Source organism: Neopsephotus bourkii, unplaced genomic scaffold (genome assembly GCF_033783945.1).
Source record: "Neopsephotus bourkii isolate Nb327-2 ecotype Australia unplaced genomic scaffold, CSIRO-AGI_Nbou_v1 NB_1036, whole genome shotgun sequence".
Classification (NCBI taxonomy): Eukaryota; Metazoa; Chordata; class Aves; order Psittaciformes; family Psittacidae; genus Neopsephotus; species Neopsephotus bourkii.
In genome coordinates this window covers 4398675-4423492 of record NW_026901525.1, presented here as the reverse complement: position 1 = coordinate 4423492, position 24818 = coordinate 4398675, and the positions used below count along the sequence as shown (strand labels likewise).

The 24818-nt window shown below is 49.4% G+C and overlaps 2 protein-coding genes across 3 annotated transcripts; one reads left to right on the top strand and one right to left on the bottom strand.

Annotated features, from left to right (window-relative positions):
- The first annotated feature begins 765 nt into the window (after positions 1 to 765).
- HDAC1 (histone deacetylase 1) lies at positions 766 to 17172 on the top strand. 2 transcript variants are annotated; one of them, XM_061360855.1, is made up of 15 exons: positions 766 to 868; positions 5189 to 5301; positions 5756 to 5873; positions 8798 to 8872; positions 10049 to 10187; positions 10805 to 10946; positions 12113 to 12205; positions 12503 to 12611; positions 12739 to 12879; positions 13359 to 13467; positions 13573 to 13703; positions 14482 to 14628; positions 14731 to 14779; positions 15126 to 15197; positions 16470 to 17172. In XM_061360855.1, the coding sequence occupies exons 1-14, from the start codon at positions 820 to 822 to the stop codon at positions 15151 to 15153; spliced, it is 1443 nt and encodes a 480-aa protein (XP_061216839.1). In that variant the 5' UTR covers positions 766 to 819; the 3' UTR covers positions 15154 to 15197; positions 16470 to 17172. The 2 variants fall into 2 exon arrangements, with proteins under 2 accessions (XP_061216839.1, XP_061216838.1); XM_061360854.1 differs by lacking the exon at positions 16470 to 17172 and having other exon boundaries at positions 15126 to 15291.
- A 1500-nt stretch (positions 17173 to 18672) lies between these two features.
- MARCKSL1 (MARCKS like 1) lies at positions 18673 to 20454 on the bottom strand. Its single transcript, XM_061360856.1, has 2 exons — positions 20289 to 20454; positions 18673 to 19863 (listed from the first exon to the last, which is right to left on the bottom strand). The coding sequence occupies exons 1-2, from the start codon at positions 20373 to 20375 to the stop codon at positions 19330 to 19332; spliced, it is 621 nt and encodes a 206-aa protein (XP_061216840.1). The 5' UTR covers positions 20376 to 20454; the 3' UTR covers positions 18673 to 19329.
- Between the last annotated feature and the right edge of the window lie 4364 nt (positions 20455 to 24818).

Genomic DNA, 24818 nt, shown 5'->3' with positions numbered 1-24818 from the left:
TGAGTGCAAACCCGGCCTCTAGCTGGCCGAGGGGCTGGCCGAGGCCATGCCAGACCCTCGCCCATGGGCCTCACCAGCTCCTTCACCCCCAGTGATGGCAGGAACCCCCCGCAAGTGATGTCTGCTGAAGCCTTTGGCTGTGGGGTGCGCCTTATTCTCACTGTGGTGTTCATAGGAGCCATTTTGAGGAGAAAAAGGCCTTTGCCATTGTGGCCCTCAAGGATGCTCAGCCACTGTGAGGCAATAGGGCAAGCGGGGTGCTTGCCCTATGGCCTCAGGGGATGGACTCCACTAACAGCAGTGCTGCTGGGGGTCCCGGCCCGTTCTCATCCCGGGATCTGGGACCCCCCCAGTCCCTCTTACACCAGCCCCGGGGGCGACAAGGCTGGGTGCCGGTAGAGGCCGGTACCTTGTGTGTCTCGCCCACCCCGCGATGGCTTCAGCCCCACCTGGTGTCCCCTCCCACGCCAAATGGTTCCGCCCCGCACACCTGGGCCCTCTCCTCATTTGCCCCCACCCCACTCCCCGCGCCTCAGCGATGGTGCATCCCGCGCCTTCGCCTTCTTCTCCCCTCTTCCCCCTCATCTCCTCAGCAGTGGTACAGCCCAGGCACCCCGCCGCTCCGCCCGGTCTGCTCGCTGCCCCCGCTCCCGCGCTCTCCCCGCCGCTGCGATTTCCTATTGGCTGGTGGGAGGGAGAGGAGCGGAGCGGTCTTCTCTGATAGGCCTTGAGCTACGCGGTGGGCGGGGCGGCGGGGCACGGGCCGGGCTGGGTTGTGCGGGGCGGCGGGAGGATCTGTCGCTGTGGGGAGGTAGGAAAATGGCGCTGACGCAGGGCACCAAGCGGAAAGTCTGCTATTACTACGACGGTGAGGGGCTGCAGGGCACCGGTGGGGTCGCCACGGGGGGCGCCGGGATGGGGGGGGGGGTGGGGACACTGGGTGTGGGGAGAGGGGGAGGTAGAGAATGGGGGGGCAGTGGGGGCTGCACTGGGGGGTAATTGGGGTCACTGGGCTTGGGGGTGAGGTTGGCTGGGGGAAGGTAATGGGGGGTCATTGGAGGCCGTAGGGGGGGTAGGGATAGTAGGGGGGTTATTGGGGAGTGTGGTGGGGCTGGGGGCTGTCCTGAGAGTGGTGGGAGGAGTAGTGGGAGTCACTGGGAGGAGTAATGGGGGTCACTGTGGGCGGATAGATGGGTATTGGGGGCACTGAGGGACAGGGGAGGTTTGGGGGCTGCACTGAAGATGGTGGGAGGAGTAATGGGGGTCACTGGGCAGAGGCTGCAGGGACGGGTATTGGAGCTACTGAGGGATCGGGGAGGGCTGGGGGCTGCACTGGAGGGCAGGGAGCGATAGGGGCATGGAGGTATGGGGGTCAGGGCATGGATATGGACAGGATTATGTGGGGACTGTGGCATGGATAGAGAATGGAGGATGCTTGCGGGCATAGGGAGCATGGAGGTGATATGAGGAAGCATTGGAGTGGAGAAAGGGAGGAGTGTGGGGAAGAGAGGGGAGAAGTACTGGGGAGAGACAGGGGTAGCGTAGGGTGGGGAGGTATGGAGATGTAGAGAGTTTCTAAGTGGAGAAAGGCTGTAAAGGGTCCAGGATGGAGAGGGGGACATGAGTATAAGAGAGGCTTTGGGAGCCGTGCTGAGATGCTGAAGAAGGTTTCTAGGAGTATGGGGAGGACTCGGAGAAGTACTGGGAGACAGGATAGATTGTGGGGACATTAAACTTTCTCAAGCCATGTTATGAAGAGGCTCTTTTGAAGCTCCAGTTTGGGATAGTGGTATTGTCTGTCAAGCAAGGGATAAGCCGGAGGTGCGAGGAGCCAGACAGACGGACTGCATGACTAGTTGTAGGGAGTTTCCTGTGTCTGGGAACATTGTTTCCTTCTGGCTGTGAACTTGGCTGGACCTTAGACTGGTTCTTTTTGTTTTCTGTTACAAGGCTGAGGACCCATTTCTTTGGGCCTACATAATCATCCCGTTGGAGTTGTGAAGTAATGGGGTGTTAGGGCTAGCCAGATCCCAAGCTGGGTATCTTGTATGGCTTCTACCCCATAGACTGTGGGAGAAACCACAATCTGCACGTTCACAACCTCCTCCCTTTGGAGGGGTGAACTGATGCCTTGGTGATGGGCAAGCTTGTTTTTAACAGAGGCTGTGAAAGGTATTGTGCAATTCTCTGTTTCCTCATGGTTTTCAGTCTGTGAAATCAGATAAAAACCTCACTGATTTTTCCTGCTAAGTGGATGGACTTGGTGTTCCAGCAATGAAGCGGGGCTCTTCTAAACTGCTGCATGTGTCAGGCATGTAGTGAGGGCATTTATTTCTCTGGACAAGTCAATCTAAACAGGTCTGCAACCTGTAATGACAGTCTGCAGGGTCTCTGACTTGGCCAGTGCCTCCAGGAGCAGGGTGAGGAGGAATCTGGATTAGAGCAATAGGTGCAGTGAAACTGAGCCCAGTTTCACCATGCAACTAATCTCTGTGCAATCATATCGAAATACAAGGGGGTGCTGGAGCCCTGCCCCCTAAAATGCCTGTTTTAAGCTTAGAGTGCGTGTGGGATGTGCTACAGTGCCACACATGTGCACGTGATCTGGATGCTGGGTAAAAAACGGTGTCCAAAGTTATCCCTGGCTTTGGAATATAACATGTTCACAAAGCAACTTGTCACTTTACTCACAAAGCAGCAGTTTGTGGACAAGCTATAATTTTTAAAGGCACACAGTGATGTCTTAAATATGAAATTACTAGTCATTTTGCTTGAAAATGCTAAGTAAGTTGCTATCCTTGTAGTTATTATTGCATGGTAGCTATGTGAAATTACCATTACATCCTCTCATCTATAGCTGCCCTCACTAATTTACTCTGTGGTGAGGTTTTAGGGTCTTCTTTCCACTGCTCTTTTACAAGTTGCTGGCAAGCATCCACAATGTGTCCTGTGGTAAAAGTGTACTTTTCTTCCTGAGGAAGGCATGATCAGCAGTTGAGGGAGGCTAGTTTGTTAGGGTCTTATTTTCCACACAGGGAGGTTGAGCAGTGCAATCTAGTGCAGTAATTGCACCCTGAAAGGAGGTCCCTGGGAACTCTTTTGGGTGGCTTGTGGGTCTTCCATAAATTCCAGATGGTTGGAGGGCATCCTGTGCTGGAGAAGGAGCCTAAGCTGCAGGGAAGGGTCTAGGTGCAATGCAGGAAAAGATATGGGTATCCTAAGGGTCCTTCCTGGAAAACCTGAGGTGTGCTGAGGTTTATGCAAGGGTTTGAGCTTGAACGGTTGCTTCTCCTTTATAGGCTCCCCATGTTAACTTGCTTAACCCTAGCAAACAGGAAGAGGTACCTGTTGAGTTCACACTTCACTGACATCCATGAGCAGACAAGCTAGTCTGCTACTCTGGTGGACCTGTGGTGGGATGTATTTAGCAGAGTGAGTATCATGAGGCTCTGGAAGAGGTATGGGTGTGCATAGGGCCTTTTGCTGCAGACTGAGGTGAAGATGATGATTTTTCGAAGCTTCATGTAGTTTTGTGCTTGTATTTTCTAGATGGGGTTTTACGCATCTGTTACGGGATTCCCCAAAGCTTGATTTAACCTGATTTTATTGAAGGGATAGTTGCCCCAGTAAAATACCTTCATGCAGAGAGCACCCTGTTTCATCATAGTGGCATGGGAGAGGTAAACTCCAGCAGCAGAGTTGCTTGGGTGTAGGATTTGCACTGGTTGCATCTACTTTGATTAAAAAATAGAGCCACGATTACAGGAGGAAAACCTACATCTGTGTGCACTGGGGAAGCTGTAGTTTCTCCTGACTGTTAAGACTGGTGATGAAATATTAATACTCCCAACTGAGTCACCAGACAGACTGGACTGGGTCTCCTGCTTCCTAAACTGATGGGGAGTTGTACAACTACATGAACAACTTAGCCTGGTTTCCCAGGAAAATGGGGCTTGCATGGTGCTGTTGTAGAATCATGTAATCCCAGACTGTTTTTGGACTGGAAGGGACCTTAAAGCTCATCCAGTTCCAACCCCCTGCCCCCTTGCCAGGGGCAAGGACACTTTCCACTAGAGCAGCTTGCTCCAAGCCCCTATGTCCAACCTGTCCTTACACACTGCCAGGGATGGGGCACCCACAGCTTCTCTGGGAGACCTGTGCCAGGGCCTCACCACCCTCAGATTGCAGCTGTGTGTAGCTGTCTGCATTTCCTGCTCTCTACAAGTTTTGACTCTCTCTCTTGCAGCCAAATCAGACAGGAGGCAGAAATCTGCAAATTAAATTTTTAAGTTTCATGAAAAGAAGTACCCTGGGAGAGGAGGAGGGAGAAACCAGCAGCACCTATGAGAGAATGCAGCATGGGCTTAGCTTTTGCTTAGGTAGGAGAACATCCACATACAGGCATGATAAATTTGTGTGATTTATCTGTGTGATATATTCGGAGGAAGCCAACTTCATTAATGCTGATGCCCATGGGATAGCTTATCAGGTGTGTCTGTGTGTGGGACTGGGATTTTTCTGCAGGATTTCAAGCAATAATGAGGAGTGAAAATGGCAAAACTATAGCTGCTGTGGTGTTTGCTTATTGGTAGGGTTTGTATCTTGGTTCTGTTAGGGAAATAGTAAGAAACTGAGGCAGAGGCTACGTGCTCCTACTGATGAGTCACTGTCTGAGCTGGGATTAGACTCATGTACCTCTTGGTGTTCAGGTTTCTGCTCAAAGCGTGGCTGCATTTCACAGCGAAATGTGTGAGCTGTAGATGTGAGGTACCACAGTGGGCCTGAACCACCTGGAGATCACACTGGAGAGCTGTAGTGCTTTGGGTGAGGACAGGCAGATGCGGTGCACAAAGCTCATCCTGCCCAGGAAAGCTGGAGCTCTCTCCTCTTGTGCTGGTTGTTCGGGCTCTTCCTAGATTATTGTCTTCAGAACTGGCATTAAAAAATTCCTTGTCTGGCCATATCCTAATTTACAAATGTCTGTCTTGTTTGAGTCTTGGATAAGCTTTTTTGAATCCATGCAGATACCTGTGTGAACAAGATGGGAGCCCCTATTACCCTGTGAACAGAGCGCTGCTGAAGGACAAATAAAATGACAGATGACCTGGTGGATTTGTGGCTCAGCTGTGATCCCAATTGAAGGAATTAATAGTTTTCCCTGCTGTAATAAAATCCTTTCTGCTTCCAGGTGATGTTGGAAACTACTATTATGGCCAGGGACATCCAATGAAGCCCCACAGGATCCGGATGACCCACAACCTACTGCTGAACTATGGCCTGTACAGGAAGATGGAAATATATGTAAGTGTAGGGCTGGTTGTGAAGAGAAATTGACGTGGAAGACCTTAGTTTAGGTCTTAGGTTTTAAGTTTGATGCTTCAGACTTGTGAGTTCTCTGTTGACAATCCAAAAAGGAAGGGAAGGGAAAGGAAAGGAGAAAAGAAAGGAAAGGAACCAGTTGTTTTGATGTATTTCTTCTGCTTGCTTGTAATGAAATGTTCTTTACTTCAGATAAACTTTGGAGACTGGAAAATGGCTTTTCTTCCTGAAACTTAAATACTTTCTTTGTTTAGATATGTAGTGCATGCCAGTCTCTGGTAGTGACATTCTTAACCTTTGAAAATAAGTTTCTCTTGTTTAATGATGCTGGTTTGAGTTTTTTTGCTGTTCCTGGGAGTGAATCTGAGATTGGAAATGGGAATTAGGGAGAGAGATGACTTGCAAAGTGAGGCTTGGTCTTTTTCTGTCCTTGCAGCGCCCTCACAAGGCAAATGCAGAAGAAATGACGAAGTACCACAGTGATGACTACATAAAATTTCTGAGATCTATTCGCCCAGATAACATGTCTGAGTACAGCAAGCAGATGCAAAGATGTAAGCTTTATTCCTGCCATTGTTAAAACTTCTGGTTCTGGGAATCCCAGGCCAGCTTCAGAGGTTTGTGATAAAAAAGAGTAGGAAGAACTGCAGGAAATTGTCTTTATCCTGACTTTGGATTTGATTTTTCTGGTAAACTGTGCGTTTTAAGAATGGGTCCCTCCCTTTAGCTAATATGCCAAAAGAGCTGAGGAAAACCCTTTGACCTGGCTGTCTTTTTTGGTCTTGTGTTTTGATGGAAACTCTTCAAAATTGCCTTCCTGATCAGAGATGACTGAACTATTCTATTTATGATCTGCGTGTGTTTTGTGTTATTGCCTACCTTAAACCAGAGGTATTGAGGTGGGGAAAGGGTTGTGTAATTTAAAACAAACAAACAAAAAAAAACCCTTCACAACTTCCAAGTTGTGTTCAAAATCTGCAGTAACTCTGGAGAATTTTCAGGGCAGTGGCAGTTTGGAAGTAGGGGACGGTTGAGATGCACAATAATACTTGTCTGCTTGGTGTTAGAATGGTTTATTTTGTGAGATAGTATCTTGTTCCAACCTCTCCAATCTGTGGAAAGGCCTTTAAAGGTGACTTTAATGTTACAGAAACATTTTTTTGTGGTCTCTGAAACTCTGAGTTGATGTTCTTTGGCAATAGCTGCAGCAAATTAGATTTCTAGCAAGTACATATAGTGGGGAGGGCTCAGAGTTCATTTAAACAGCATTCTGGCCTTGCATACTGCAGTCCTCAAGAGCAGAAAAAAGCCCATGGGTTTTATTTAGGTGGAATAAATGTAGTCTGCAATTTAGAGGAGCTGTGGGTCTTGAGTCTGAAGTAGAGGCAACTGGAAATGTGGTATGAGCTGAAGGGGACAGCTGTTAAGGCACAAGCAAAAATGGGTAACATAGCTCATAAGTAATATATGTTGAAAGACTCCCTACAGTAAATGGTATGTCTTAACATACCAGAGTACATATTTACACAAACTGAATGCTTTGCTCCTGAAGCAGATACAGCTCAAAATCACCCACTCTGCTCTCTGGTAGTCAGCATTTTCTGTACTCTATTTCCACAGAACTGTTTTTATCTGGAGGAGGCAAAATATGAAAATTAATCTTAAAACATGCAGAGGACAGAGCTCTGCTTCAACAGGACCTCAAAATAGTAGCCTCTGTGTAGCTAGAAAACTACCACAGGCGGCTCAGAACAGACATTAGGGATATAGGAGACAAGGTCACTGCTCCCAAGTCCAGTGCCAGAACTCTAGCCTGCTTGATACTTCAGCTTTCCCTTTGAGGGAGGGGTAGCTGCTATGATTTCTATGAGAATATTTCCACCTTTAATGCTGGTCCGTCTCTGATTGTGCTCTCCCAGATACAAAGCTGCTCACCCACCCATTGCAAGGAAAAAAGAGCATCCGTGCCCTTCGTTGTCTTATGCCAGAGATTTATGCCTACAGTCAGTGATTGACCCTTGTTATTAAATCCCTCCTTAGCAGTCCTGGCTGATTTGAATTTCCAGGTGGGAAAAAGCCCAACTGGCATCTGCACAGCAGCTTCTTTCTTTGTCAGGTATAGCAGAGGGATGCTTCAAGTACTGTGCTGCCCACAAAGTTCTGAGTGGCAGTAAAGGTAATGAACAGGCTCTGATTTCATTCTGTTCATGTCCGTTGCTTGCGTGAGGAGTTGGGAAAGCTGCTCTGTCACCTGAAGGGCAAGAAGTTTAATTTGCTGTGATGGGAAGCATGCAGAAATCAACAATTTAAATTCTCCTCACTTAACAGGGAAAGCTTCCAACCTTTTTGAGCTGAATATTCAAACTCTGCCAGTTGCCATGCCCTGCTGAAACAATTGGAAAGCAGGAGCAATTGCTTCATTCTGGGTCTCCCTGTCCCAAACTGGGATCATTCAGGCTCCCTTATCACATGGTCTTTGTGGAGTCTGTGCACTGACGAGTTTCCAGTGCTGCAAGAACTGTGCTGGTGGTGTCTTTCTTATTAAGCACAGAAGAAAACATTCTACAGATGATGTTACAAAAATGCCTTTTTTTTTTTTTTTGTAGAAATAAATCTTGCAAAATCTAGATTCAATATGTCTGTTATTGTTTTAATTTTTAATCATGGAAATATTCAGAGTAAAAAATTTATCTAGGCCAGAACTACAGTACTGCTGAGAACTTAAAAACTGATTGCCCAGTGTGAAGTAAAAGGAATGTACAAAGTGTAACAAAGATGTGGATGTGAACTTCTCGTCCAGTACCCACCGCTCCCTGCCATTCCCCACATTCTCCTGCAGTGCTGGCACTGTTTGCTTTCTTAGCTCCTCATCAGCAATACAGCAGGAAATGGGAACAAAACCCTTTCCCCCTTGCTGGGGGGTTGTGTAATGGAGCTTGATGTTACTCTATAGTCACTGACAACAGTGACTCCTCCTTCAATCCCCACGAAAACATGGTGCCCAGGTAGCAGCATGGCCTGTGTGGGGTAGCAAGGAGTTCTGGTCCCCATTTTGCACAGCCTGTATGTGCCTGTGGTGACTAGCATGAGCTGCCTGAGCAGAGCAGAGTACTGTAAATCCACCTTGAGTTGCAGCTGAGGACATGTATGGGTATTATTACACAGCTTTCATTGAGAGCTCCTCCCTGCCCTCTTGTTTGCCACTGTGATTGCCTGGTTTCTGGATTCCCGGTAGATGGAGTGCTGCTCTCACCAGTGCTCTTGGGACCTGGTTTCCTATTTTCTTGCAAGTCAGGAGCATCTTCCCTACAGCAAAACCCTTTTTTGCCTCGTCAGGCATCCTCAGGTTGATTATGTTCATGTTTTGTAAGTGTTCAAAACTGTTGCTCGCTTACCTGGCTAGCTTTTTAAATGAGTGGTGGTATAGGCTTTGCCACTTGGAGTTTTTTCTTACTAACTCTTCTGTATTCTTTTCAAGTTAATGTTGGGGAAGACTGCCCTGTGTTTGATGGGCTGTTTGAGTTCTGTCAGCTCTCTGCCGGAGGTTCAGTTGGTAAGCTCATGACTCGTATGTTCTTTCCTTTTAGGCAGCTGTGTGTAATGTCATTCTGTCTGGGAAATACATTGTTGTAGGTTGTGGTGGGGAAGCTCCGTGAACGTATTTCTGATTTCCTTAATAATTAGATCCAGATTTCTTCCCATGTGGGAGTTCAAGCCTTGTGTATTGACAGATCCCTCTACATTTGTTAAGTGTGTCTTCACTAGTCCAGGTTACTTCACTGAGTATGTGAAGCTCTGTAAGTGGTATAACAACATCACCAGCAATACAGTTAAAACCACAGCAGCAACAGGGGTTTAATAAAAAAATCAATGTCAGCTTTACAGGAAAGAAAAAAAAAAAAAGTTGTAACATCCTTGCTCAGGGCAGGCAGAACCTGAAAAGGAAAGACAAGGGCCACTTTATCTGTTGTTTTTAACAAAACACCAGTGTCTCATGGACGCCTGGCAAAACAGAATCTGCAAGGTTTCAGTAAGCTCCCTGAAAGCTGCAACATTTAAAATGCTTTTGCTATTTTCAAGTACTTTGTAGCAGACTGATATCCCTATGTAAAGGCGTTAAAACTTTGTGGCTGCTGCTCCGACAGTCGCATCTAGAAGTCTCTATTTCCTGTAATGTAGCTCAGCCGTACAGACAGGTGCTGCCTGCAGCATCTTTTGAAGTAGCTCCGTGCTCTCTGGTCCTAATTCCACAGAATACATAATTTGTTTTGAATCTGGTAAACTTTCAGGATTTGCAGAATGTTTTTGAAGGGGTTGGGGGAAGAGAACTTCCTTCGCCTGAATGCATATTCAGTGAATGACCTACATTTATGTTGTATAAGACCTTTTGTTAAAATCTTTTGTTCAGGGCACTGAGAAATCTCAACTGTCTTCAGCTATGACACCAGCTAGAATCCTTTGTATTTGTTTGTGGAGCTTTCGTGCTCTGAGGCAGGAGTGGGAAGCTATGAAAGGTATACGCAGACAAAACAGAGCTGCATGTCTCTTCCCTTGCTTTTTGTTCATTTGTGGAGGCATCCAGTGTTAAACCTTTAGCCTTGTGGTTTGTGAAATACACAAACACACACATAAGCAGAGAGGTGGCCATGAGGGACCAGTGCTTTACCATTTGTTCTCTGTCATGGGCCTTTGCTCTTGTGCTAACTCTGTGTAATTCTTCTCCCAACAGCCAGTGCTGTGAAGCTGAACAAGCAACAGACAGATATTGCAGTGAATTGGGCAGGAGGCCTTCACCACGCTAAGAAGTCAGAGGCTTCTGGCTTCTGTTATGTCAATGATATCGTCTTGGCTATCTTGGAACTCTTAAAGTATGGGCACTGCCGTTTACCCCTTTTGTTTGTCCATTCTGCTGCATTTCCTCTGAGTCCTTGGTGCTTTCTTCCCAGCCTTCTCTTTTTATTGCTTTTTTTTAAGCTGTGTTTTCCCAGGAGGGCTTAAGCAGCTATTTTTTGGGGTGCAGTACCCTCTCTCCCAAAGGGCTGTGTCTAGTGGTGGCACTATGCAGGAAGCTGGAAGCATTGTGTGCTTGCTTTTAGACCCTTCCCTGTACCACCCACCCTGGAAAATGGGCCACAGCTCTAATATGTGACAGCTTTTGGCTCAAGGCAGACCTCAGTGGGAGGCTTGACATAAAAATGCGGTCTGTTGGCTGAATCTGAATAAACTAAGCTGAGTCTGCCTTCAAAGATCAGTTGCAGCAGCAAAAGCCACTTCATTTTCTTCTGTGGTTCTGTTCTACTGGCAACCAAGGCTTGTGTCTGTTCTTCACAGCTCTTGTGCTTGTAGATCCCAGAGAGGAAGCTGCCTGGTAGCTGGCAGTCTGGGGGTTAGCACCAAGTTCCTTCCTCTCCTCCCATTTGCTGTGCTGATGAAGACATTTTCTGCTCTGAAGAAATGCAGTATTTTGACTCCTTTGTGATCCTAGGTATCACCAGAGAGTGCTGTACATTGACATTGATATTCACCACGGAGACGGCGTGGAGGAAGCTTTTTATACCACAGATCGTGTGATGACCGTGTCCTTTCATAAGTATGGTGAATACTTCCCAGGAACAGGGGACCTGCGGGTGAGAATGAAGGCTTAGCAAAAAAATTACCCTGGAATTTGGTCTCTTCCGTGTTTGTTGTCATACTAATTTGACTAAAATCACTGTTTTTCTCGGGTTTCCTGCCCTCGAAGTGCCATCCTTTTTCTGAGGGCTTAGCTCTTGGAGTGGGTGCCTTATCCCTGTAATCATGGCCCATATAGTAATAAACCCAAGGCTTTGCAGTCAGTCTCTTGGTGGCCTTCCAGTGGGATTATGCTCAGAAAAGTGACTCTGAAGATGGCATGTTGGTCCTATGTAGCTACCTGGAAACTAAGCTTGGTCATGCAAGCTTTGGGATGAAGGTTTATGAGGAAGCACTTCCGCCTGTGTTGGTTTATCTTGTTGGCATTTCCTCCCATGAGTCAGTTCTGCAGGTTCACGAATTGTGGTGTTAAACATGGCACTTCTTTGGTTTAGATGCAGGTGTGGTTCATTTTGTGACATTGCCAGAATGCTGTTCTTGGGAGTGAAAGGTTCTTTACTTTTCTTCATATGCTTTTTTCTGATTTAAATTCTTTTCTCTTCCACTTGAGTTGTACTTTTTCAGCCTGCTTAGAGTTTGTCCATGGTAATGCCAAGCTGCATGCATCTGCAAGATTCTTTCCTGGTGCATCCTGGTGCAACTGTGCACCATAAATTAAACCCTTATTTTTAATAAAACACTTGGTTATGAGAATGATAATGGGAATGTAAATATATATATATGTATATATATAGTCTTAAATATAGATTCCCTCAGTTACTAGGCTGCACAGTTAGCCCAGACTGGTATTTTGGGCTGCACATCTCTGCAGTGTACAGGTTTGGAGCGAGAGATCTGGCTGCCAGTTTTATTGCTATGTAAGAAAGTGCCTTTGCCAGGGGAAATGAGAGCCTGTGTGCTCAGAGCAACACGTAATAGCAGATTTTTCTTCACTGAACATTGAGGGCTAGTGCACCCACTTCTGCCAATAAGCTGTGGTTGGAGTCAACTGCCTCCTGCTGCCTTCTGCCAGGACAGTGTTTGTCCATGAGGCAAATCCTGGGTTTACATTCAGATTACACTGATGGAATCCCAGGCTTTCCTTCCTAATTTGGAGAACAATTTCTGTGTTGCAGTTGGTTCTCTGGTGACTTGTGGTGTCTCCTGTCTTCCACTTTAATAGGATATTGGTGCAGGCAAAGGCAAGTACTACGCTGTCAACTATCCCCTCCGGGACGGAATCGATGATGAGTCCTATGAAGCAATATTCAAGCCGGTAAATTTGAATATATCACTCACTTTGCTGAGTGATTCCTTGTGGTTCATACTTTGTCATTGGGTAGCTCATTAAGCCATTTTCTCGGGAGATTGATTCAGTCTATATTCCTCCCTAACAATTGCAGCCTGTCAGCAGTAAGCATCTCCTCGTAAGAGCCTCAGTATTACCAATACAGGGGAGTCAGCAGCTGTGGGAGCACTAGGGATGTTTTCATGTCACTTGCTGACATGGATATTACTGTGTTGCTGTGACACTGTCCTGTGAAGAGTGTGTAACAATAAGTTTCTTGTTTAGGTTATATCTAAAGTGATGGAGACGTTCCAGCCTAGCGCAGTTGTCTTGCAGTGCGGGTCAGATTCTCTGTCAGGGGACAGGCTGGGGTGTTTTAATCTGACCATCAAAGGTAAGAGTACTGTACAGTACCTGTTTTGGATGGACATAACTGATAAAATGAGATTTCATTGAAAAGTTTGCTGTTCTTATGCCATGAGGCTGTGACCTCACTTTCCCCTGCTGCTTTTGCTCTGTAGGTCATGCCAAGTGTGTGGAGTTTGTAAAAAGTTTTAATTTGCCTATGCTGATGCTGGGAGGAGGTGGCTACACAATCCGCAATGTGGCTAGATGCTGGACCTATGAGACTGCTGTGGCTTTGGACACGGAAATTCCCAATGGTAATTCTCCCCTTTGAAGAAAGGCTGAAGGACTAAGGGACACTCTAGTAACAGAGCACAGGAGAGTGATGTTGCTGTGGGAGTGGTAGCAACCCTGAGATGTTTCATTAGCTCTTGATTATGACTTCGGAGGAGCTTTTGGTTGCCTTCATTTGCAGTAGCTCTTCTTGTTTGCATTCTAGTCCTGTAGCTCTCCCCTTCCAGCAAAAGGTACCCAGCAGCCTTGCCAACTTACTGAAACGAGATGACCTTGTACTGAAAACTTAGGTGTGCACTGATAGTGTTTAATTGCCAAGTAAGCTTTGACTGCACTGTTGCCAAGTTGTCTGTTTTGATCTGAATTTGGGCTAGGAGAGCTTTGGCTCCTATGCCCAGGTAAATGCAGTTGTGTTTTTTTTTTAGAAGTATAAAGTGTTTGTTGTATTTCATCACCAGTTCAGTGGTAATTTGGTGTTTATTCCTTTTTAACTTGCTTGCAGAACTTCCGTATAATGACTATTTTGAGTACTTTGGACCAGACTTTAAGCTCCACATCAGTCCCTCAAACATGACTAACCAGAATACCAATGAGTATCTCGAGAAGATCAAGTAAGTGTTTGCTCCTCTTCGTGAGACTGACACCTTCCACTGAGGGCTTCACAGCCGTGGATAGCATCTTGCTGACGGAGGTGTTCCTTTCCTGGCTGGCTCTAGGCAACGTCTCTTTGAGAATCTGCGCATGCTGCCTCATGCCCCTGGTGTCCAGATGCAGCCAATTCCTGAGGATGCTGTTCAGGAAGACAGTGGGGATGAAGAGGAAGAAGATCCTGAGAAACGCATTTCAAGTACGTGCTTGTCTCTGGTGTGGTTATGTTGCCCGGCTGGGCAGTGTACTGTTACAGAGCCTGTGGGTGCCAAAGCTGGGCAGGATGTGTTAGCTGGAGAAGCATGCAGGCTCCAGACTGAGTTACCTTCATAAAGAGCTATGGGAGCTATGATTTAGATACAGCTTGATTCTGCAGTCCTTCAGCTGGAATCTTTCCAATTGATGTTGTAAGATAAAGTGATGATGCTCAACACTGCAGGGCTGATAGATTCATGGGGGGGGGGGGGTTTGCCTTTGGAGAAGTAGCACTGTTGGCAGATGATTTCCATAATGAAAGAACCTAGGCTTTCATATGAGAATTTAAACAGTTCCTGTGCTATGACAGGATGCTTTCTGAGAGACTGTCAGGATGGATCCCACAAGTTGTCTTCTACAGTGAAAATGGCAGTTTATATCCAGATTGGCTGATGGCCTTTAGATATGGCAGGCAGATTTTCTCAGTGTGAGGCTGATTAACCTTCTTACACTGTCAAGTCTAGACATCATACTGTAGCTATTCCAAGTGGTATGACTATTCCAAGTCATACATGTGATCTGGCGTCTTGGGCGTGAGTAGTTGGAGTGATGAGCTAAAAGATACAGCACATAGAAAGATAAAGTCTTTATCATGGCCTGGTTCTGACTTACATAGGCTTGGTAGTTCATTCCATTGTGTAAATGCACTTGGAGAAGTTAGTGCTTGGTCTCTCCTGACTTCTAAATCTCCTGAAACAACTCCTTGTCCCCTTCATCCTCAGTTCGCAATTCTGATAAGAGAATATCATGTGATGAAGAATTCTCTGACTCTGAAGATGAAGGGGAAGGAGGGCGCAAAAACGTTGCCAACTTCAAGAAAGCTAAACGTGTGAAAACAGAAGAGGAAAAGGAGGAAGAGGAGAAGAAGGGTAAGGATGAGAGCTAGAACTAGAAGCCCTCACAGCTCTGCAACTTTTCCTGGCATGTACATTCCTACTGCACTACTGTGTGTCTTTTGTTTTTTTTCATAGACGAGAAAGAAGAGGAAAAGGCAAAAGAGGAGAAAGCAGAACCCAAAGGGTGAGCCCCGTCTCGTGGCATTGCAATTAAATACCACTCATTCTGCCAGTGGAATGTTGCACAAGTTGAGGGGTTGGAGGAAAGACATGGTGGTTTGGGTGGCTTTGTCATGGGCTCTTAATGGGAAGAAATTTGCCTATGTAGAACCCCACATCTGATAAGGCACTGTGAGAGCCTCCATGGAAGTGGCTTAAAAATGCTGTTCCTTCATTAGTAACATGCTACAAGTTTTAGATGAAGATGGGCCATATAAGCAGCATTTTTAGGGTTAAACAAACAACCCTGACTTGTTATGAAAGCTTGAGCTGCTTGTTAGAAACAAATTCTTCACTGCTTGCTTCCACAGGGTGAAGGAAGAGGCGAAATCCACCTGAGATGGCTGCAACTGGACAGTACTGTCAGTGTGTAGCTGTCATAGGTTAGCTTCTCTGGTTGCCTCCTATTCCATAGGATTTATATTTTATATATGTTTCTGTATATATTTCTATATAAATATATAAATGACTTGAGAACTGTAAATTATTCCTTACTGCACTCCGCTGGGAGCAGACAGGGAGGATTTTGCGGAGTAGACAGACCTGCACTGCCCAGATTTGGTGACTGGGAAGTTTCACTCTTGCCTTCCACTGCCTCCTTATAGTGTGTCTTTAAGAAAAAATCACTTCCTTTCTTTACTCTTTCCTCTGAAATAACCACCCTTGGAAAAGAATAATTTAAATAGAGGTAGTATCTGCATTTCGGATTATGTGGAAAGAGATGGCCATGAATTTTCTTTCTCATGTTTTATTTCCTTTTTGTTTTGTGGGAGAATCCAAGTTCCTGAATGAAGCCTGTGAGAGACTAATTATTTCTTTGGTTTTCAATTTGATTCCATTATAGCAAGTAACTGCAAGCTGGTGCCACTTCTCAGGGTCATATAGTGCAGTTCTTGAATAGAGTTGGCTACCTCCCTGCAGCAAACTTGCAGAAAGAGACAAAGCAGCTTAAAAGTAATCTGAAAAGTGAACCAGCCTCAGAGCCCTGAGGGTGTAGGATGTGGAAAAAGCAAACTGAAAATCACCCTCATGTGGTGGTTAACACTTTCCAAACTCTTGCAGATCCAGTTGGTGTTGCATTCTGCATTTCAAGTAAGAGAAGGGATGAAACTTTTATACCTTTTTTCTATACCTACGCCCCTCTTTGGGGAGGGGAGTGAGTTACTGCCCATTTGGCTGCCTGCTTTGCTTTCCCTGGTTGTTCAGCCCATGCTGCATGTGCTGTCGTGTGCTTTCCTCAGTACTGAGCCATGTCCTGACCCTGAAACCACCATTCATGAACAGAACTTGGCTGACATCTTTTGTTGATGTGTGTCAGTCAGCGAAAATCTCTTCTCTGAACTGAAGTTACAAACATTATCAAACCAAACCTTTCCTCTGTCTTGCTCTCAAGGCCAGTAAGCAAGGAGACCCTTCTTACCAGCCTCCCAAGCTGTTACCTTTATCAGGGAACAGCAGATGGGATTCTGTAAGTTTTTATGACTACTCCTCTTCCTGCTCCCACACATTATCTCACACGAAGAGGTCTTTTTTGTGACCAGAACTGGCCTTTCTTTTGCATCTCGTTGTGTACAGCAGATCGTTAGATAAGCTTCTGGGGAAATACTTTGCTGAAGTTTTGCAGGCAGTTTTGACTCGCTGCTCTCCTTCCTCAGGGGGATTCCTCTGGCCCTAAGAGGATCTGTACCTCCCACGGAGCGCTGCTGACGGTTTCAACTCTAATAATGCTGCTAACTTCACACAGGTTTTTTAAATGTTTTATTTTTTTAAATACTTTCTTTCCCTTTTCCACCATGAGTTTTTAAGTCTCTTTTTGAATCCGAGTGACACCTCACTCCAGCTATTCAGTGTTTGTATGTGAAGTGAGAGAGATCAGTGTACCTTGGGGTTGGGGGGGGATATAGTGTGGTTTTTTAAAGATGCTTTTATTTTGAATTTTGAGAATCTTTGTAATAAAACTGGTACATTTCTATGGGTGGTGTGAGTTTGTGCTGCTTTCTGCTGAGAGGAAATGCTTAAGAGCTGGGGTTTAGTTTGTTCTCAGAGACATTTCTGGAAAATGGAGCAGTAGCTTGGTCATGATAATGAAGTATAATGTAGAACCAAGGCACAAAACACAGCAGCTGTAACAAAGCTCTGGAAAGAAAGATGAGGTGAGGCAGGAATGCTTTCCCTCTTTCAGGAAGAGGGTTGGATGTGTAGGTTTAAATGCCATTCACCAAAACATTATATTTGGTGCACATTCCATGCTGCAGGTGAAAGGTGGCCTCATCTTCTTTGGTTGATGTTTGGGGGTTTTGTGGTTTGTTTTTTCTTTTCCCCTGTGCTTTACAGAATAGCCTTGAAATTTTCCTCATGCCCATTCTCTCCACAAAAAGCAAGTCAAAACATCACAGGGTCTGTGTGCTCACAACTTTCCTAAGGGTCATGGGGGTTATTTGTCTCCTTAATTACAGCTGGGTTCTTATCCATCAGCACTGGGTCTGTGGTGTGTTTGGGGTTGGTCCTTCATGCAGTAGATGCTCTGAAAGCAATGCTGACCCAGAAAAGGAATATGGTATGGGAAGGGAGCATCTTCTGGATGAACTTGAGTGGGTTTTATCTGGTATTCAAGTGTAAAAAATTTATTTAATGTAAGTAAGAGCGGGATAATTCTGTAACAGGCATCACACCTGAAAGGGGCCCAAAAGACTCAAGCTTCATAAGCAAAGGATTGTAATTCTGGTTTTGCTGTCAGAAAAACAAAGCTTCGTATGGTGCAGTTGACTTCCCTTGCTGGAATACTGCTCCAGGAAACTCTGTTATCCCCTTCACCACAGCAGACAATTGAAATCTTCTCATCCTTGAACAAAACCAAGCGCCCTACTGAGGTGACTCCTGCCCAGCTCACGCTCCCCCATGTGCATCCACAGCCCTCTTCTGACCAGTGTCTCCTAAAATGGCTGCTAGGCTGCTGCACTGGGGTGGGCTGAGCCCTGCATTCCACTGGGGCTCGCTGCAGTTCCATCTCCCACCACAGACCCCCAGCAATCCTGGAAATCAGTTGCAGACCTGTGACTACATTTAAAATACCCATTTTTTTGCCCCTCCAGATAACTACGGATGAACATCAGGCTGCATTTGGAATCAGGTCACTCGCTTTAGCTGTTGATAGCAGGATGGGATATGTAAACCCAAGAGTTTTGGCTATTTCCAGCTACTCCAGGGCTACAGAAGGCAGTCCTCATCCCAGGCCCCACCATCCCATTGGGCAAACAAGGGTCCTTGCCTTTCTCTCTCTTTTGCCAGCCCAAATACCAGGAGTTACATAGGAATTAGGAGCAGACCATTAAATGGAAGGGCTGCTGCTGCAGCTCTAAGGCGAGGCCACAGCCTTCAAGGTCTGTACTACTGCCTGCTTGGGAAGCATCACCTCTGTCCCTATGCAGATCAATGGGACAAGTGATAACAGCACCCATTTTCTCTTTGCAAGTAAATCTTTGCTCCCAGCACATGGCTCTTGTACTCTAAGCTGTCTTCAGGGAAGAGGAGTTAATCACAGTCTAAAGAATATTTAGAATTAAAGAAAGCAAACTTAAAATGGGAATTTCACCCAGCAGCCATCCTGGGCCCCTCTTTATCAGGAAAAGCTTTTTCTTTCCACCCTACCAGATCCCAAAGAACACAGATACAGAGCAGCCAGTTCAACCCTGAGCCCAAAGCAGTGACAAGAGGCTCATGTGAGAAAGCCCCTTGTGGCTGCAGCTCTACATCTGCTGCAAGTCAATTAATGGGGCTGGAGTGATCAAATGCAGCAGCTGGTGAACTAAATAAGCAACTGGGACCATCCTCAGCCAGGACAAGGAGGACTCGAGCTCACCCATGAAGGGGTCACCATTTATTCCTTTCAAATGTTACAAGAAAGCCCATACAGCTTTTTTTTTTTTTTCCCTTTCTTTTTAGAAAATTGCAAATCAAGTGTTTTGGCCATTAAAAAAAAAGTAATTATTTACAGAGAACCCCAACGTGCTTCACAGTTTACAGCTGCAGGTCCCTGCCTGTCCACCCCACACCACTAGAGTAGAATTAAACACAGGGGACTTACAAGCTTTATGGTTTTAAGCCAAGAGTAAGCCATTATAGAAACCTAACAAGGTTAGCTCTTAACCCATTGATTTCTAGGGGGAAAAAAGCACAAAATATTTTCATTTAAAGTCAGAACCAGGAATGTAAACTGAAAGAGAGAAGAAAACGATCCATTGAACAGTTTAGGCTTCGAGGACAGCCAGGAGCCGGCAGCGATCACAAACTGTAAGTTCCAGTTACGTCCAGGATAATCTCCCTCCACCAGCGTGAAGGATTCAGGTAGAACTACTCCAAGTTGCAGTGGCGGCCAGCTCTCTAATGGAGATGGGAAAGAATCACTCTGGGAGGGGGTTGGTTTTGGAAAGCCGCGTCAGTTTGGGTGGGACGGAGGTGTGGGGGGAAGGCAGCGAGTCCGTGACACTCCCGGGGTTGGGACATTCCAAGCGGCATCTACTCCTCCTCCTGCTCCGCCGCGGTTGCTGTAGGCTCAGGCCCCGCAGGTTTTGAGGGTTCCCCTGGCTCGGCTGTGGCCCCGGGGAGCTCCCCCGGCTGCTGCTGCTTCTCCTCCCCGCTTCCGCCGGGCTCGGTGCCCGCCGCGGGTCCGCCCCGCGCCGCCGCTTCGCCGGAGGCAGCCGCGGGCTCCGTCCCGTCGGCCGCGCTGCCGGGACTCTCCCCGGCCGGGCCTTGCTCCTCCGAGGGCGTGGAGCCCGCGGAGTCCCCGGCTTCCTTCTTGTTCCTCCTGAAGGAGATCCCGCTCAGCTTGAAGGATTTCTTGAACGAGAACTTCTTCTTCTTCTTGGGGGTGTCCCGGGGGGCGGCCGCGGCCCCCTCGGGCTGAGCATCCCCCGCCTCGGCTGGGGGAACAGGCTCGATGGCGTCCCCGCTGCACTCGAGGGGCTCGGAGGAGCCGTTCCCGTTCGGGACCGCAGCTTCACCGCCCGCCCGGGCCGTCGTGTCCCCGTTCACCCTCAAATGGCCGTTTTCCTGAGGGGGAAGAGGGGGGATTAGAGAACCACATCAGGCACGGCGGGGACCCGGCAACACCGCACCCCGCTCCCTCCCCGACACAGCCCCGCACCCCGCCGGGCACCTGGAGCCAGGAGGGGAGGCCGGGCCGCACTCATCGGACACGGGGGCCGGGTGTCAATGCGCTGCCACCGGGCGGCGCCCGCGCTCCACGCCCCGTCCCAGGGCGAGGCACCGGGCAGGTCCCCACCCGCTACCGGGAGGGAGCCGGGGGCGCGGCGCGGGCGAAGCCTCATCGCTCGGTACCCGCCGGGCAGGAGGGGCCCCCGGGGCCGTCACCGCCGCCCCTTCCCCGCCGAGCGGCCGCTGTGGCCGCCTTTGTCTGCGCGCCCGCCCGCCAGCCCCGGCGGGGTCTCCGGGGTCCTCCCCCGCTCGGTACCTACCTGCCCGTTTGCCTTGGCCGGGTCGGTGGAGGCGGCGTGACCGACCGGTGGGGCGCTGCCCCCCGCCTTGGAGCCCTGGCTGCCCATAGTGCGGCACGTCGGGCGGACCGCGCCACGGCGGGCGAGCGGCGCCGAGAAGGAGTGAAGCAGCCCCCAGCCGCCCCGGCAATAAGGCGCGGGGCGGGGGCGGGACGATGACGAGCCCGCCCCGGGGGCGGGGAACGGGGACGGGGACGGGGACGGGGATGGGGATGGGGATGAAGCCACCGTTCCGCCGGGGACGAGCTGGGGGATTGGCCGCTGTGCGACCCCAGGGGACGGGACAGCCCCGGTGGGACGGGGCTGCTGCAAGGCGGTGGGCAACGGGAGCGGGCGCTGTTCCCCATGGCTGCGACACCCCTGGGGTGCCTCTGTCGCCAGCCCCGACTTTTCTGGGGTGTTTCTCCATCCCTGTCGTCCCCAGTCCCGGCAACCCTACAGTGCTGCTCATCCTGACGCTGACACCCCTGGGATTCCTCTGCTGCCAGCCCTTACACCCCTGGGGTGCTGCTCCCCAAATCCCAGACACCCATAGGAGCGTCCCATGATGCCACTCATCCGATCCCAATTACCCCCAGGACAGTGTCCTGGTGCAGCCTGCCTCAGCCTTGTCACCCTGGGGTACCACTTTCCCTGAGGTACTACTCACTCCAGCCCCATCAGATCCTAATGGGTCTTGCTGCAGGGGACAGGTTGTGCTATGGGTCACACCTCAGCTCCCCCCTTGCAGGGAACCCCGACATGCAGATCATTAGGGTGTTTTTTCACCTCTGGGTCTTTCTCCTCTCTGCTTTTCTGGAAAAGGAGAGTTCAGGAGAAAGGAAAATGGAACTAAACCAAAGTGGACACTAACACTGGCAAGCTTCCCATGCTGCCATGGCCACTGGCCACAGCCTTGCTGCTGCCCGGAGCCAGCAGTGGCCATGGGGTACTCACTCATAGGGGTCCCTTCCCGCCCAGGCACAGCTGATTTCACTGGGGGGGGGGGTCCCAAAATCAAAACTCCTTTGTGCTTGCCCAAGCCACTGGCGCTCCCTGGCCAGCCACATCCTCCCAGAGCTGCAGCTCCCGAGTGCCAGGTCATGAGCCCCACAGCCCCAGTGCCATCAAGGCACCATGTATCCCATGCCCAACCCTGCCATGGGGTAGGCAGGACCCCAGCACCCACCGAGCCTGTGCAGCATCAAGGCCATCATCTCCTCGGGGAAAACAATGTGGTGCTGTGTGTGTTCCACCAACAAGGTCATGTTTTGTCTCTGTCCTCCCTCCTCCCCCCGGCAGACATCATCTCACCCTCGTTAGAGCAAGGTTTCTCTGTTAATTAAACCAGGCAGCATTTTCCTTATTGACTTTCAGTTGCCAGTTGATAAAGCCCTTGAATGGCTTTGGCCATCAGCAAGATGGAGCTGCCCGAGCAGCCGGCGCGGCTGCAGAAGACCCACAGAGGACGTGCCCTGTTTGGAAGCAAGTGCCTTGCTGTTTGCTTTGGGAACATAAATGGTCCAAGATAGTGTATTGGGTTGGTCAGTAAACACGCTTTGTCTTCTGCCACTTGTTCCTGGGGGTCAGCTCTGGGCCAATGTTCCCAACCATTACCTGCTGGGGAGCAAAACCCAGCAGAGCCACAGCTGGTGAATCCTTCCCTCTACCCCAGCAGCTCTCTGGTGGCATCTGGGCTTTTCTTCCCACTCTCTGGGTGTGACTTTCTGTCTTTCTGCTAAGGTTCATTCTGTCCTGGCTCTTTGCTGCAATGCAAGGAGTCTTCATGCTGCTGTTCCATCCCACCCTACCCCATTGCATCCTGTCCCAATCCGTCCATCTCATCCCACCCCACCATGCTGCCCCACCACTGCACCAAAACATCTGGCATCCAGAGAGATCACCAGCTTTCACCCACCCAAGCCTGTCCATCCATGTGACGACCTCAAGACCCTCCTGCACCGTCCCCACTGCAGGTACTGGAGCTGGGGACTCTGGGGATGAAGCCTTTGGGGTGCCAGTGGCAGCCCTAGTGCTCCTTGCTGGGAAGGATGTTTTCTTCAGTGATGGGCTGGATGAGTGGCTGAGCTTCCTTATTTGAGAGGAGATCTATGGGGTTGGGGCCTCCCATCCACCAGCCCTTTGCAGAGCCCAGGTCTCTTCCACGTTTTGCTGGAGGGGAGAAAGCACTTCACACCCACGCTCCCTGCCACAGCAATCGTTGAGCAGCACTGGAATGAGGGCAGGCAGATGCGATGGCTCTGAAGGGCGAACTTCAGCATGATCAGTCAAGATGCAGACTCGCTGGGGTGGTGGTGGCCCCTGTCCCCATCTGAGGTGGTGCAGGAAACCTCACCCATGGTTTTCTTGTGGCTTTTACCTCCGAGGAGTCCCCAGTTGCCACATCTCTTTACCCCAGCTTTTAATTAAAACCCTCTTCTGCAGCGCTGTGTAAGGGTTGTGTTTATAAATAGAGACCTTCCCCTATGCGTTCCCAAGTGCTTCTCCTCTTCCAAGGCCTGGCTCTGCTACAGATGTCTACCCTGCCATGCCGGTGGCAGCAGCACCAGGAGGGCTCAGTGGTGCTTGGTGTGGACAAGCCCCGGAGCTCTGCGGGGTGAGCATGGATTTCCCCAGATAGACCCGGTTGTTCCAGCTCTCAGCCTGGGAAGAGGCTGTTTTCCTCTTCTGTGTGTCGCAGGGATGTTGATGGCACAGAGCACATGCTGTGGCAACACCATAAACTAAAAACCAACCCAAACCCACACAGTGGAAGAGCCACCTCTTGCCATGGGGTCCATCACATGCAGTTTGGGCTGGTCCATCCCCAGGCACTGTACAGGGAACTGGAGCAGAGCAGAGGATGCTCCATGTGGGATCTCCACTGGCTCCCGAAGCTGTGGCTGAATAGGGAAGTGATGGTGCTTTGCAGGGTGCAGTGGATGGGCAGATTAGGGCTCTGTCTGCTCCTCTAGCAGATGGGTAGGCAGACAGATCTGTCTGCCCTGCTCCTACCTGAAAGACCCCCAGGATCCAAGATCTTTGTGGATATTATTTTCCACTTCCCAGACCTACTTAGCCTGTGTGCTCATTAGTAATTTAGTAGGCGTTAAGGGCTGAAAGACTGCAGCAAACACAGCCCCTGTGCCATGGGGTTGGGTCTGCAGCCTCCTGCCCCTTGCCCTGCCACTGGCACCCGTCGTATCCCCCAGCCCTTAACAAAGACTTAATGCAATTATTTATTCCTTTATCTAGAGCCAATCTCGAGCCTCTGATCATCTGCTTGAGAGTTTTAACTGAGTTATCAGGGCCCCAGCCAGGGCAACCTGTGGAGCTGGGAATAAAGCAGAGGGATTTCCATATTGATTTATAAATAGCAAAGGAATTAGCTAATAAGATCTCTCCGGGGGGAGAATTCCAGCAGGGACAGTGCAGGGCCGGGCTGTGCTCTATGCAGGGATGGATGGTAACGGCTTCTGCCAACATGGCAGCTCTGGCATGGGAGCAGCCCTGTGGAAACAACCCTCATATAAACAGTACGTGCTGCTGAGGGTCTGCCTCTGCCTGTCTAACCTTGAGGGGGTGGGTGAAGGGGCTGGGGGACTGTAAGTGCCAGGTGAGGGGGATTTCTGCAGCAGATGAGGGATGGTGGAGCCGGGCAGGCAGGAGGAAGAACGTGGCTGTGGGGTCCCCAAGGGGTCTTCCCCATCCTTCAACTAAGCAGAAGTTGGTTGTTGCTGAACCCACTCATGGCTGTGCTGTCACTCGGGTTGGCTTCTGAGGCGGTGCCAAGTGGTGCTCTGATACTGGCCCCAGGAAAAAGCATCCTGGACGCAAGCAAGGGTCTGCCTGGGACATCACCAGGGGTCTCGCTGCTGCCTTGCACAAAGCTGGTGCCACAGCCAGGGTCCCAAAATCCTCCCTGCGCTGGGAAAGGCTCCAGCCCGGTGCTGACTTCCCCTAGAAACACATGAAAGGGCCGTTCTTGTGCTTGCCAGAGCGCCGGCAGTTTTGGTGTGAAGATCCCATGGCAACCAGTGCCTTGTGTAACCGTGTTTGCTATTTCTGGGCTTGCCTTTCCCTCCAGTACCATCCTCCCACATCCCACCCCATGGGACCAGCCCCTGCTTCCACCCCAGGACCCTTCTCCTCCAGTCTTCCCCTTCCCTCCTCGCACCGGGGAGGAGGTGGTTGGCAGCTGGAGTCATGGCAGGGGAAAGAGAGAGCAATCACCTTGGGCTCTTGCGTCAGCGGCCATCGGCCCTTCTGCTGGGCCAGCAGCGGGAGCACTTGCAAACAAAGCCACGTTCATCAGCAGGGGCTGGGCTCTGCTCCCCGGGCCCGCAGCCCCCTTTGCCCCAAAGACGGTGGTGGGATGCAAGGCATGGGCAGGAGGAGTTTCTGGGGATCGACACTCCGCGAGGAGCCCCTACATCCCTGTTCCCAGCCCACTGGTCTCTTGGCTGCTCCTGGGAGACCAGGAACCCAACACAATCCCTTGCCCAGGCGGGA